The following is a 14,457-nucleotide window of genomic DNA, read 5'->3' on the forward strand; positions in this document are numbered from 1 at the left end:
TGAATTTGCTCTGTAAATCTTCACCCAAATCACAATAAATTAAAATAAATAAAAAATTAAAAAAAAATTTTTTTTAAATTTTATAAGCAGTCTATATTGTCCCCGCCCCTCTCTCTATCACACATACACACACAAACTTACATATTGCTAACTTACATGTTAAATATAAAGGGGAAAATTTGCTACTGTTGTTGCTGTTAGCTGCTGTCAAGTCAATTCCCACTCATTAGCCACTCTATGTACAGAAAAATGAAACCTGACCCAGCCTCACAATTGCTAGTTATGTATGTTTCAGCCTATTGTTGCAGCCACTGTGTCAATCCATCTCATTGAAGGCCTTCCTCTTTTTCACCGACCCTCTACTTTACCAAAGCATGATGTCCTTCTCTAGGGACTGATCCCTCCTGGTATCATGTCCAAACTATGCAGACTGAAGTCTCTCCATTCTCCCTTCTAAGGAGCATTCTTGCTATATTTCTTCCCAGACAGATTTGTTCATTCTTCCAGCAGTCCATGGTATCTTCAATATTCTTCCCCAACACCATAATTCAAAGGCATCAATTCTTCTTCCATCTTCCTTATTCACTGTCCAGCTTTCACATGCATATGATATGATTGAAAGCATGTGATATGATTGAAAACACCATGGCTTGGGTGGTGGTGGTTGTTGTTATGTGCTGTCCGAGTCACACCAGACTCACAGTGACCCCTCCTTGGGTTTCCGAGGCGGTATCACTATGGAAGTAGATTGCTCAACCTTCTTTCCGAGGACTGGCTGGTGGGTTTGAACAGCCAGCCTTCTGGTTAGCGTCAAGTGCCTTAGGCACTATGCTACCAGAGCTCCATATGGGTTGGGTTAGGCACACCTTATCCTCAAAATGACTTCTTTATTCTTTTACACATTAGAGAAGTGTTTTGCAGCAGATTTGCCCAGTCCAATAGGGCATTTGATTTCTTGACTGCTGCTTCCAAGGGTGTTGACTGTGAATCCAGGTAAAATGAAATTCCTGACAGTCTCAATCTTTTCTCCATTTATAGTGATGTTGCTTATTGGTCCAGCTGTGAAATTTTTTGTTCTCTTTACGCTGAGGTGTAAAATTCACATTAAAGGCTATATAGTCTTTGATCTTCATCAGTAAGTGCTTCAAGTCCTCTTTACTTTCACCAAAGTAAGTATATTTAAAAGTATGCACACACACATACACGTATTTATACATTTTAGGAAAAATACAAAGAAAGGAAAACCCAAATATTAACAAAAACAGTTACCAACAGAGAACAGATTAGGATATAAGTGAAATTTCTCTGAGAGGATCTTTTTTATAGAGTTTATATTTTTCAACCACATACATATTTTATATATTCAAAATAAAATTAAATCAAAAATGCAAATTGGTAAGCCTTAAAACTGAAAATAAACTCTATTTACTATATGTTCTTGTTGTTGTTATGTGCCGTCAAGTCGGACCCGACTCATAGCGACCCCTTCTTGGGTTTCCAAGGCAGTTATCACTACGGAAGTAGATTGCCCAACCTTCCTTCCAAGGAGTGGCTGGTGGGTTTGAACTCCCAGGCTTTGGTTAGCAGTCAAGTGCTTTAGGCACTACAATACCAGAGCTCCCTCGTAAGACATAGTATAAGGAAAAATAGAACTGTAAAGAAATCTTAAATTGAATCCTAGTAATTTTATTGTTATTGATTTATATACAAGGAGCTCTGCTGGTGTAGTAGTTAAGGCATTGGCTGCTAATGAAAAGGTCAGTGGTTTGAGCCCACCAGCCACTCCACAGAAGATGAGGCAGTCTGCTTCCATAAAGACTTATAGCATTGGAAATCCAATGGTGGTTGCTATAAGTTAGAATCAACTTGATGGTAATGAGTTTTGTTTTTTGTTTCTTTTTGGTTTATATACACAGTAATACATATACTGTATACATATACAAATACAGATAAAGCAGTTAATATGTTATTGTTAGTAGAATCCGAGGTATTTTGTGTAAGCTAAAGATAATACAAATACAAAATCAAAGGAGAATTTAAAGGGAAAAAACCTATAAAGTTACACTTGAAATATTAATATAAACTTATGGCTTATTTTTTACATACTTCCAAGCTGTCCCTAAAAGACAATAAAAATAATCATCATCCTGTGGAAATAAGCACATGAAGGCACTAATACTAGTTTCTAATACTATTTCCTTCTAAAAAGTACCAAGGTTCCTTGAAGAAATGGCTAATCCCAAGGATGCAATGAAAACATACTGTGAGCTTAGGACAGCTGAAAGCAATCAAGTGCTAGACTAATGGGGACATGAAAAAAGGTATAGAAGACAACAATATAGAAATCAAAAACTTAATCTAATTGGTTTTAAACACTGAATAAACAAAAGCTAGTAAGAAAAAGAATGAGAGATAAGAAAGAGAATGAGAGACTATCTTAGATCTGTATCCCCAGGACATAGATTTTGAGATTTGTGAGCTAATGTGTGAAATTTATTGGGAAGTGCCCTAGGGATCAACACCTGTAGGGAAGTGAAGGACAGAGTACAGGGCAGAGAAAGGAGTGAACTGAACCAACAAAAGCCACAGTCAATTCCACAGAGAGCTGTGGAGGTGGGATGATCCCACCTTGAGAAAAGGGCTTTCATACCCAACTTCAATCAGTTTATGCTGGCATGACCCAGGGCAAGGTGGCTCTCTTCAGCTAACAGCAATTTCCAGAGAGGAACTGAGGAAAAGACAGCTTCAGCCAACTAACCCTCCCAAAAGCTAGGAAATGAGCACCTTTGTCCTAAAAAGGAGATGTGGGTTCCATATCACAGCATTCTCTACAGTCCACCTATTATATTATAAGGATTCACCTGTTTCATATAAGTTCTGGAAATAACCCCTCTAGAATTCTGATTGCTCTCATTTCCTGGAGAAGCTTTTAAGAGGAATGAAAAGTTGGATAAACTATAGTCTCTACTGCAGGTAGTTTCAAGGCCCAAACTGATACTAAAAGCTTCTTTTCTACAACTCATTCTGAGTTTCTCTCATCTTTAGCTAGTGTTTCTGCTAGGCCAAGTGGCTAACCTAGTCAGGTGGTCATTATGCTCTTCTCAAATCCATTTACTGTCAAAATTGGACAAATAAATACCACGAGATGCCCAGCAGATCACCAGTGTGCAATAGCCCTACCTCCTCCAGATGAGAGGTAAATTAGCTCTATCAAAATGGCAGCTGTACTTTAAAGTGTAACAGGTATCTTGCTGTGTCTTCTGTTGGAAATGTTTCCCTTCTGAGAATGAAGACTACTTAATCAGTGTATAAACTCCCCAATGGATCACTAGATGCCACTATGACTACCATGTATTCTTCCTATTGGGAACACTAGAAGATAATATCCCATCCTTATTGAGATTCATCTCTAGGCTTCAAGGTATCATCACTGATAGCCTATCAAAAGACTGTTCTAATGTACTCTCAGGTCAGCAGCTTCTAGATGGGACAAGTAAATCTGATGAACCCTCTCTGGCTATGAAACAGGTCCCTTAGTCTGATATGATGTTGTGTGAGACCCTGTGCTGATGGATAAAACACTCTGTAAGCCCTTAAAATAGGAGGGGTGGTTGAGCCCCTGTACACTAGAAAGGCAAACTCATACTCAGAATATATGTCAAATCTAGCATGTCCTAGTAGGTTTTGCTGTGATTCAAACTTTCTAGTTACTGGTCTGGTGGTAGTCACTAGGGAGTAGGGAAGGGGGTGAATATATGTTGCCTTGCAAAGCAGAGGTCTGTCAATGGTCTTCAAGCAAGGAAGAGAGGGGAGGGGAGAGGGAATTACCCTCTAGCCAGGAGCAATGGGTCACTTCTACAAGCCCATAGGGTTCAGGGAAATCTGGGATTTCCAGGTTTTCAGTTACATTAACTCAGATGGTGCTAAAACGGCAAGGAGGCCACATGTTCTGACCTCCTCTAACCCTACAAGGGGAAGGCAGGATTACCAGCAGTAACCCAAGGCCTATTACTGCAAGGCCAGACATGCTGCCTCCCTCCAGCCCTTTTACCAACCGTTCCTCCCAAGGCACCCACCACCTCTCTCCTGGGTTCGATAATTCACTGCAGTGGCCACACAGAACTCACAGATTATGGGGTTTATTAGGGAAGCACCAGGCTACAACTCAAGTCCAGGAAGAACGCTCAGTCTCTCTCCCAGCCCACCGTCCCTCAGCCAAGAGTCTCTCACAGTCTCTTTCTCAGCAGTGCTGGTCCCTCAGCGTCTCACTCAGTGATGCGTGTCTCTTGCGGCTCTTTCCCAGCAGCACGTGTCTCTTTCAGGGGTGCGTGTCTCTTTCGGCAGCACGTCTTCCTCCACCAGCAGTCAGAGAGAGAGTTCTGCCTCTAGGAGGCCTCCTTTTGAGCCCGGCAAGGTGGTCAAACTAGCCAATCATAGCATCAGAACTCTAAGCACGTGAGAGAGAGTGGGAACTTCCCAGAACATTGTATTGTGCCACGCCCAACAGAAATAACCCAGGTGGGCGACTTTAAAATCAGGATCTCCTCCGTAGCTAATAGCAATTCCCACCTTAGAGTTTACAAAGACTTATGGGTAGAAAAGCCACACTAAGTAATTTACTACACCGCAGATGGCCATCCTTGGGGTCGGGAGTCCCATTCCTTCCCAACTCAAGCACTGACCATGGCAAAGCCCTCCTGCTGAGAATTCAACCCTCTTTTACTGTCCTCCTACTGGTAGTGTAGCGTAAGGCACTCAACTGCTAACCAGAAGGCTGAGGACAGTTCAAACCCACCAGCCACTCCTCGGGAAGTAAGACTGCGCAATCTACTTCCGTAGTGATATTGCCTCAGAAATCCAAGGAGGGGTCGCTATGAGTCAGGCCATTGACAGCACATAACAGCAACAACAACAACAACTGCAGAAAATGAGTTCTGCAGAAAATGAGTTTCTTTACACGCTGCTAAGGATACCGTCTTTCACAGTTTGTTTCCAATTACCTTTCACCTTTAATTGTCTTTCTCGAATCTATTAATGTCACTCAACAACAATCACCTGATTACACTGTCCTAATATCCCTGAACCTCTCAAGAGCCCCAGCAGTGTACTCCCTTCTACTGGAATTCTATTCTAATTCAACACCAGTGAAAGTTTTGACAGTTAACACAACCACCGTGCATTCCATGATTACCAGTGCTCCATCTCCCTCCAGCAATTGGTTTCTCACTACCAGTCAGCCAGCAGATAATTCAGCTCTAAACTCCCATTTTAAGATCTACTCTTCAAACCACTCCTGATACTAATTCTCTTGGGTAGAGTTCCCCCAGGAATCTAACTCTAAAATGGGGAATTGCACACCAGAAGTTTGTAGGGAACTGCCCTTTGAATCAACAATTGTGGGAAAATGTTGGAACTCATATGGAGCAGAGGAAGAAGCTGAATTGCAATACAGTCACAGGAAAAAGCGTCAGTGAAACACGTGAAGCTCCGGAGTTGGGATGTACCTACAAAGTTGTCCTGCTTTAAGGCAAAACCAAAGACCCAAACCCACTGCCACTGAGTCGATTATGACTCATAGAAACCCTACAGGACAGAGCAGAACTGCCTCATAGGGTTGCCAAGGCTATAAATCTATACGGAAACAGACTGCCTCATCTTTCTCCATGGAGTAGCTGGTGGGTTTGAAACACTGACCTTTTGGTTAGCAAACAAATGCCTTAACAACTGCGCCACTAGAGCTCCTTTAGGAGCAAAAGGGGCAGGCATTTATACCCTCACAAAGAATAGATGTTGAATATAGCCAACCCTTGCAGAGGGGGAAGTAGTTTCGTTGGCTGAGAGCAATTCCAAGAGACTCATGTGCAATGAGATTTAGCTACTAAAACTCCCAGTGACTAAACAAATATATGCCTGAATGAGGGGAATGAGGTAGTGAACCGCAGCATCCACTACACCACCACTGGACCATTACACTAATTTATTTAATGAGGGAAATCAATCACCTGCTCTGCTTTTTTAGGAGGAACTATAGTTCACTATAGGAATCCTGGTGGCACAATGGTTAAGCACTTGGCTGCTAACTGAAAAGTCAGTGAGAGAAGAGACTGACAACCTGCTCCCACAAAAATTACAGATTAGGAAACCCTATGTGGCTGTCTACTCTGTCCTAAGGGGTCACTATGAATGGGAATTGACTCAACAACACACAACAACAGTTAACGGTTCATTGCCAGTTGATGAGGGAAAACTCTTCTTTGCAGAACACTAGCCAGTAAATGTAGAACACTAAGTAATGAACATACAAGGAATAACAGCATTATAAAAATCATCATTTTGAAACCCTTAACGAAATTATTGACTCAGACAAGAATTTTCAAAGGATACTAAAACCATTAGATGAAAGATATGCACACTTTGCCAAAGTTGTTATCCTATAATTACTTGCCTATTGCAAATGGAAAAACCATACATTTTCAAAGGTGAGATCTGATGGGTACCATCTTAACCTTGAAATCAAAGTTAGCATCAGCAGTCTGTGAGACAACCTGGCAACCCCTGATAGGATGCAATATGCAGTGTTGTTGTTGTTGTTGTTATGCGCTGTCGAGTTGGACCCGACTCATATACATAATAAATCAAAAAACCAAACTCACTGCAGTCAAGTAGTTTCCGACTCATACCAACCCTTCCTTGGGTTTCCGAGGCAGTATCTCCATGGAAGTAGATTGCCCAATCTTCCTTCCAAGGAGTGGCTGGTGGGTTTGAACCACCAGCTTTCTAGTTAACAGTCAAATGCCTTAGGCACTACACCACCAGAACTAAATATTCTTGCTAAAAATGTTTAACCAAAATCTAATCAAGCTGGATGACTTAACTTCCATTTACGAAACACAGGAGACAGAAGCTATAGAGATGTACAATACCTAGGGCCCTGCTCTCAGGAAGTTAGATTTATATGCTATTTTAGAAGAAGTAAAATACAGAGATAGAAAACTGATCTGTGATAACCAGCAACCACAAGTGGGAGAACAGGGTTAACTGCAAAGGGGTCTGGAAGAACTTCTTGGAGCGGTAAAACGCTCTAAATCATGATTGTGGTGAGTTATAAGACTCATCCAAATCAACACTTAAAGAGCATTAATTTTATTATGTGTAAATTAAATTTCAATTTACCTGCTCCCTGAAAAATCTGAATATTCATCTGTTTTTAAGTAAAAAAGTGAGACTATTCTGTTGATTTTTAAAATAAATATTATAAAATGCAAAAGCTTTTTTAAAATAAAATTTTTATTTTCTTTTTAAGCCCACAGGCAAGATTATCTCTTAACTTGAGCTAAAAGACCAATTCATTTCACATTTATACTACAAATATGCAAACAGAGCAGGTTTTGCCTTTACACATGTTTATGCATTTCTTAGTATTCTGCAGATTAACACCTATATGAAAAAATTTACTATCCACAAATAAACACATACATAAACAGATTCAATACCACATCATTTCCTAAAACATTCTCACAATGTATCTGCATTGCTCAAAACTGTCAGGGGTTCCTCAGTGTCTACTGAATAAAATCTATTTTTTACCTTGCTGTTCAAGGTACCCTACCCTGTGGCCAGTCTCCATATCCAGAATTAATTCAAACTACTCTCCCTGATAACACCTACATTCTAACGGAATTCTTACCATTATCTAAACATGAACTATGCTTTCACACCTTTGCTCATGCTTTTGCACTGGCCCAAAATGCCATCCTTGTGTTATAATAAGCTATGTTTTCATAGTCATTGAATTTAACACTTTCATCTTTGTATCATTCATCCCCAACTAGACAATAAACTCAACTGCTGGAATTGTCTTAAATCTTTTTGGAGCCAATGGTTAAAGCCAACTTGTAATCTTTGGACACTTGTTGGATTAATTAATCTCTTTCAACTGAAACACCATACGTATTACGACTGTGTTCAAATACCATTTTTAACATGAAAGAGAAAAAGCAACTGAAGAAACTAAATGGGTTTAGCTTAGAGAAGAAAAGTAATTCTTCATTTTAACTACAATCTCCTCTATTGTTTCCACTAACTTGTTGTTCTTCCACTTCATGACCCACATACACTGACTCCTCTTTATCTCCCAGCCTATCAGTTCCCTCCTGGCCTCACTTTCCTTTTTACCACATGGTCAATCATTGTCAGCAAAAACCTTCAATTTCTTTTTTTCTTTGAGTTCCTGTCATACTTCAACCCTGAATCATCTCAACTGGCAGTTTTCTCCACTTCTCTTTTGAGTGGAAAAAGATAAAATATCATACTGATTGGAATTTTAAATATATGCCTTTACTAATAATAACAACAGCAGCTAACATTTAATGGGCATTTCGCATGCATTGGAATAATGTTCTTTTAATATGTTATAAGATTGCAGAGGAGCTCTGGTGGTGCACTGGTTAAAGCATTCAGCTGCTAACCAAATGATTACAAGTAAAGAAAACAATCAAAAGAAAAGCTAATTAATCTGTCTGAAGGCAGAACTGGGATTTGAACTAAGGCAGTCTGTCTTCAGAATTGTCACATTTAACCACTGTGCTACAATGCTTCCCAAAAGCAATGCAGTACTGCCATGCACTTCAGAAATGATCAAAAATTCCTTTACTCATTCATTTTCCAACACCTTTCCCCAAGATAAAGGAGCTGTGCTGGTGCTGTGGTTAAGGCACCGGGCTGCTTACCAAAAGGTAATCAGTTCAAAGCCACCAGCCATCCCATGGGAAGAGGAGGCAATCTACTTCCATAAAGATTTACAGCCTTGGAAACCCGATGGGGGTCGCTATGAGTCGGAATCGACTCAATGGCAGTAGGAGTCCCACAAGCTAATGTTCCAATCTTGATCAGTCTCATTCCTACAAAATCATATTTATTAAGTCACTGAATAAATGAAATAGCTATTCACACATTCAACATAATCAGGAGACCAAAACAAGAAGATATGATCCTTGCATTTTCTTCAAGTTCTCAAATCCCATCTGCTCACTCACTCTCAGAAGAAAACAATAATGACAATATTTAATAACACTTAATGTGCCAAGCACATAACATATATTAGTTCATTTTATCTATAAAACAATCTCTATTATCATTATCCCCATTCTATATATAATAACACTGATATGTAGTGTACCTAAGGTCACACAGCTAAAAAGAAGCAGAACCAGGATTTTAAAACCAGCCTAACTTCAGAGTCCAAGTTCTTAACCATTTCATTAGAATGCCATCTAAGTGACTGACTCTACTAGGCTTGAATCTCTCAATGTCTCTACCTTACATCTAAAATATAATCTACAGCAATTAATTTATTCAACATTGACTGACAACTCTCTGCCTTGTTTTTGTTCCCGGAACACAAGGTTGAGGTATCAGGGGCTTTATAATTTCCTAAAACACTCTTTTTCTAAATCTGTCTCCTCACGATTGTGTTTCAACTTAAACGTCAGTTTCCAGAGAGACTTTTCCTGTCCACTCTATCTAAAATAGCCCCTATCTATGCAGTATCTATGCAAATCTCTATCACATGCAATCAGGTTTTTTTTTCTTTATCTCATCTATTTACTCATCAGTTAAGGAAGGTTGGGCAATCCTACTTCTGTAGTGATACTGCCTCGGAAACCCAAGGAGGGGTCGCTATATGAGTCAGGGCGACTGGACGGCACACAACAACAACAACTAAGTTTCAAGAGAATAGAGACCTTTTCTATCTTGCCAACTACTACATCCTCAGCACCTAAAACAAAGCCTGGCACGTTAAAAAAAAAAAAATTGCCACCAATTAAACTCCAAATTATGGTGACCTTGTATGCATCAGAGTAGAACTGTGTTCCGTATGGGTTTGGAATGGCCGATTTTTTGGAAATAGATCAACAGGTCTTTCTTCCCAGACACCTCTGCATGATCTTGAACAGGCAACTTTTCAGTTAGTGGCCAAGGACATTAACTGTGTACACACCCTGGGACTCTTGGTACATAGCAGGCACTCGACATTTACAGAATGAATGCCAAAATTTATGCTAAACACTGAGATTACCACAACGAATAGAATATGATTGCTACCCTCCAGGAACTCCCATATTATATTTACAAATACCTCCTCACCTTCTATGTTAAGACTAGTCCTTAACTTCTTTCAATGGCTAAACTCTCCACCTGTGGTCTTAAATCTGTCCTTGAGTTCTCCCTCTGACCTCTCCCCATCAATTATCCCCTGTGCCTCAAATCTTTAATGTCTTCCTCTCACTCACTGAGTTCTTCCCAGTTTCCCTCCCATACCCTATCCTTGCATTCCCCCAACAGCTCCCATTCACTCCTTACCACATGCCTCTACTTTCTCAAAAGTTATCAGTGACCTAAAAATTGTTCACTTTCTTCAACATTTAACACTTCTGTGGACTTTCTTAGGACCAGAGATGCTATCTCCAAATTCTCTTCTTAATTTTCCTTTTTATTTTTTCAGTTTCCTTCACTGTCTCCTTTCTCTCAGGCCTCTACACTTGTTTCTCACTAGGGCTACATCCTAGTCTTGCTCCATTCTCTGCCTCAGACTGATTTCCTCCTTCCTATAACTTCAACCAATGCCTCCACCCAAGTGATTATTATATATATATTCATTCAGAACCTAAATCCCAGCTTCACTTTCTCCATTATATTTAATAAAAAACATGATTGAATTCTTAGTCAAACCTCAATAAAAAGAAGTTACAAGCTACGATACAGAAAAAAATGCAGACTATAATAAGCAATAATGTTCTGATAAAGCAATATTATATAACTTACGGCTGGTTTTTATGAGTATTTCTCAGAATACTTGAACTAACTGTTCATTACTTTTAATTGGCAGCTGATACAAAAACAGATTGAAGACTAAAACCTCATTCACGCATTTTCTATGTATGATTAACTTACATTAATTTTATCTCCAACTGTTAATATGCTTCTGTTGTCGTGTTGTTATGTGCTGTCGAGTCAGACCCGACTCATAGCGACCCCTCCTTGGGTTTCCGAGGCAGTATCACTACAGAAGTAGATTGCCCCATCTTCCTTCCAAGGAGTGGCTGGTGGGTTTGAACCATCAACCTTCTGGTTAGCATTCAAATGCCTTAGGCACTACGCTACCAGAGCTCCCAATACTCTTCTAGATACATAGAAATATTATTATTATATGAGTGGCAGGAAGTCAGAAGGAGACCGGGTGGTATAGTGGCTAAGGGTTTAGCTGCTAACCAAAAGGTTGGTGGTTCAAACTGACCAGCTGCTCCACAAGAGTGTGAGAAAGATGTTGCAGTCGGCTTCAGTATAAAGATTTACAGCCTTGGAAACCATCTAGGGCAGTTCTACTCTGTTATTAAAGAAAGTCAAAACTGTAAATATACCTGTCAAAAACTATTGCATAAATCTGGGAACAATATATAAAATGAATACAAATTCTTTTTGAGAGGTTTGTAAAGATGTATAAAACAGGTTTGTAAATTATGTACCTATGTATGTACCTAGGTACCTATTATGTGCCAAATTTAGAGACTCATAGATCTAAAGTATACCTACTTAACAGAGTAAACTCTCTGATGAGATTTCGTGTTATTTTCAAAGGCATTAGCAAAAATAAATAAATAAATAAATAAATAAATCTGTGTCATTATGACCATCCCTTTAGATAACAAAGGGTAATTACACATATTTATACCCATATGATACAATTACCCATGTATCCAATCCTGTGAACAATTACAGAAATGAGAAGAATGATTTACCCAGAAAAAAATGTGAACAAAGCTTTGTAACTCTCCCCAATGGTTAAGCCATAGTGCATACTGATAAACTACAAACACCTGACTTACAGCCTCACCCCTTTCACAATAGGAGAAAAAGACATCTGGCTATTGACTAACAAACTGCACATTAAATAAATACAGTAAACTCTTTAACTTATTTAACAAAACCATACTGTCCTTTTTCTGTGTACTGCAAGAACCAATGGGAAAAAAGGATGAAGCCTACTCCCAATTACCACTGTCAAACCCAAGCTGGTAAAACAAGTCAGTCACCCTCCTTCAGGGTATGTGGCATGTAAGGACATGGAAAAGAAAACAATAGAAGAGTTCTCAGCAAAAAGACAACCGTATCTTAAGAAAAAGAAAATGAAAGTGACTTAACGTTTCCCACATCAAGGAAGCCAAAAATGCAAGGAGCCTAACTGGAAAAGACTAGGAGCTACTCAAATTATTTAGCTGGTGACAATTAAACACTATACCAGCTGTCATATGTTAAAGTTCTCCTATTCGGATTTCCCTTTCCCACTACAAAAAATCTCTACTCTAAAGCCTGTAAGTAACAGAGGAAACTGGACAGATGAAGGGAAATGGCCGATGGGGCATTAGAACACAAGAGCAGCTGCAAACATACCTCTAGAACACCGAAAGGCCCAGTTATCAAAGTTCAGCTCCAAAAATCTCTTATCAGACAGCTTTTCCACACAACTCTTTATCTGCATCCCTTATTACTTAAAATGAAACCTTATACCTGTCTAGCAGCTTGATTCTCAAAACTCATCCTATAAATATGACACTATCCTTAATCTAAACCATTGCTCCCTTAGAGAAAAACATTTAAAAAAAAAAAAAAAAAAGCGGTGGAAAGAGGAGGATGGAATGTCATGAAGGGGGGTTAAAGTGGTGAAAGATACATACAAATACCATTGCGGCGGGGACACTGGAAACGCCACCTTCCTCACTGGTCTTGCAAATTCTGTTTGTGTATTACCCTCTACCTATCCTTTCCCCTTCCTCAACAACACACACAAAAACATATACATGCACACGTGTCATCGCATCATCACCTCTTCCAGCCTCGCAAGCTACACTCCCACCCTCATTAATCCCCCACTTAGACACAAACAGAAAAGAAACTGCAATCGCCGCACCCTCCATTCTATCTCAGTAAGTGCCTTTACCATCTAGCATTAAGGGCTTAATGAAAAGAGTGCTCGGTAAATACGCACACAGACACAGACACATACACACGGGCGCACACGCGGCATGTGGCGCAAGGAAGGGCACCCTGGAGACGCACCTGGAGGCCGGGTGTCCAGCGCTGCTGCCCCCCTGATCCCTGTCACTGAGCGCAGCTGTGTAAATCCTCCGGTAGCGGTCAGCCAGGGCCCGGCCTGACAGCAGCAGCTGGTAGTGACCCCGGGAATCCAAGGCGGGCAGACCCAGCCCCGCAGCCGCCACGGAGCCCTCGGAAACCGGCATGAACAGCGCCCCCGGCGCCGGGGAGGAAGAGATGGTGGCGGCTGGAAAAAATCCGTCCCCGCCGGGCCCCAAGGAGGCGGCGGCGGGGGAGGCAGTCGCTGCGCACATCATCATCCTCGCCGCCGCCGCCGCCTCGTCCCCGAGGGCCGGGACGGCAGACACGCGCGCGCACACACAACCCTTTTCCAACGACGACGACTCCGGCGGTGGCCTCTCCCTCCCGCAGCAGGGAGACTACAAAGACAGCGACCTCCTCCTCCTCCTCCTTCTTCTCCTCCTCCCCCCCGCGCCGCCCTTGCCGCTACTGGGGCCGTTCATCTAACCCCGCCACCCCGGGCGTGTAAGGAGGAGGCGGTGCCGCCACTGCCGCCGCCGACACCGCTGCCACCGCCGGGGCTACCCGCAATGGGAAGCTGCTGGCTCTACTGAGCATGCGCCACTTTTCGCACATGCCCAGTCACTTGAGCCTCATTCTCCTCCCCAGCGCCCTTCTCTGCTACCACTCCCTGCGCCTCCGGGGTTGGTTGTCAGGCGGTGAGAATCTGGAGGAAATCCACTTCTCCGGGTTTTGCTAGCAACCTGAGGGAGAGTAAGAAAGTGCTGGGCAAGCTGTCAGCTACTAGCGTTGTTGGACTTCAGGTAATGGGGTTCCCTCCAGGTGGGAAAATTTAGAATAGAAAAAAAAAAGAGGGAATGTGCCTGCCTATGGCCAGATAATGAATATTACGCACTTCTGGGGCTTTTTCCCAAAGTTGTGCTGCCGACATGAAGATTTGTAGTTAGTTCAGAATTCAAGGTCATCAGAATTAGAGGCCCCTTTGTCGATTTTATTTTGAATTTATTGTGATTAGGATATAAATCTGTTTAAGATACACTTTACTTGCAAAAAGAGGTAGTAATCTAGTGCATTATTTTCTGAGAAAGTAGAATGCAGAGTTAAATCCAGATTCATTACTAAATACTTGTACTTAATATTTACATTAGAGGATAAATCATAATGCAATAATATGTTCTTAAATAGTCTTATTAACTCCTTATTCATTCTAGGAGTACACCCTTATCTCTTAACAGTGGTCACTTGATGGCTTCTCTTTTTCTGCCCAGGCTTATATTAAGAGAGAGATGGTTCTTGAATATGACCTGAAACTATAATTATGAC

At 41.0% G+C, this 14,457-nt stretch overlaps 1 protein-coding gene across 1 annotated transcript in view; it reads right to left on the bottom strand.

Moving 5' to 3' along the window:
• Positions 1-13,412, bottom strand: part of MYCBP2 (MYC binding protein 2) — a 376,124-nt gene extending 362,712 nt beyond the window's left edge. The window contains exon 1 of the mRNA XM_042781038.1: positions 13,117-13,412. Within this exon, the coding sequence (XP_042636972.1) occupies positions 13,117-13,412 (296 nt within the window). The remainder of the gene's footprint in view (positions 1-13,116) is intronic.
• Positions 13,413-14,457: the final 1,045 nt, after the last annotated feature.

The sequence above is a fragment of the Orycteropus afer genome, unplaced genomic scaffold, assembly GCF_000298275.1.
Source record: "Orycteropus afer afer isolate SDZICR_OR568_19922 unplaced genomic scaffold, OryAfe1.0 scaffold00081, whole genome shotgun sequence".
In the NCBI taxonomy this organism is placed as follows: domain Eukaryota; kingdom Metazoa; phylum Chordata; class Mammalia; order Tubulidentata; family Orycteropodidae; genus Orycteropus; species Orycteropus afer.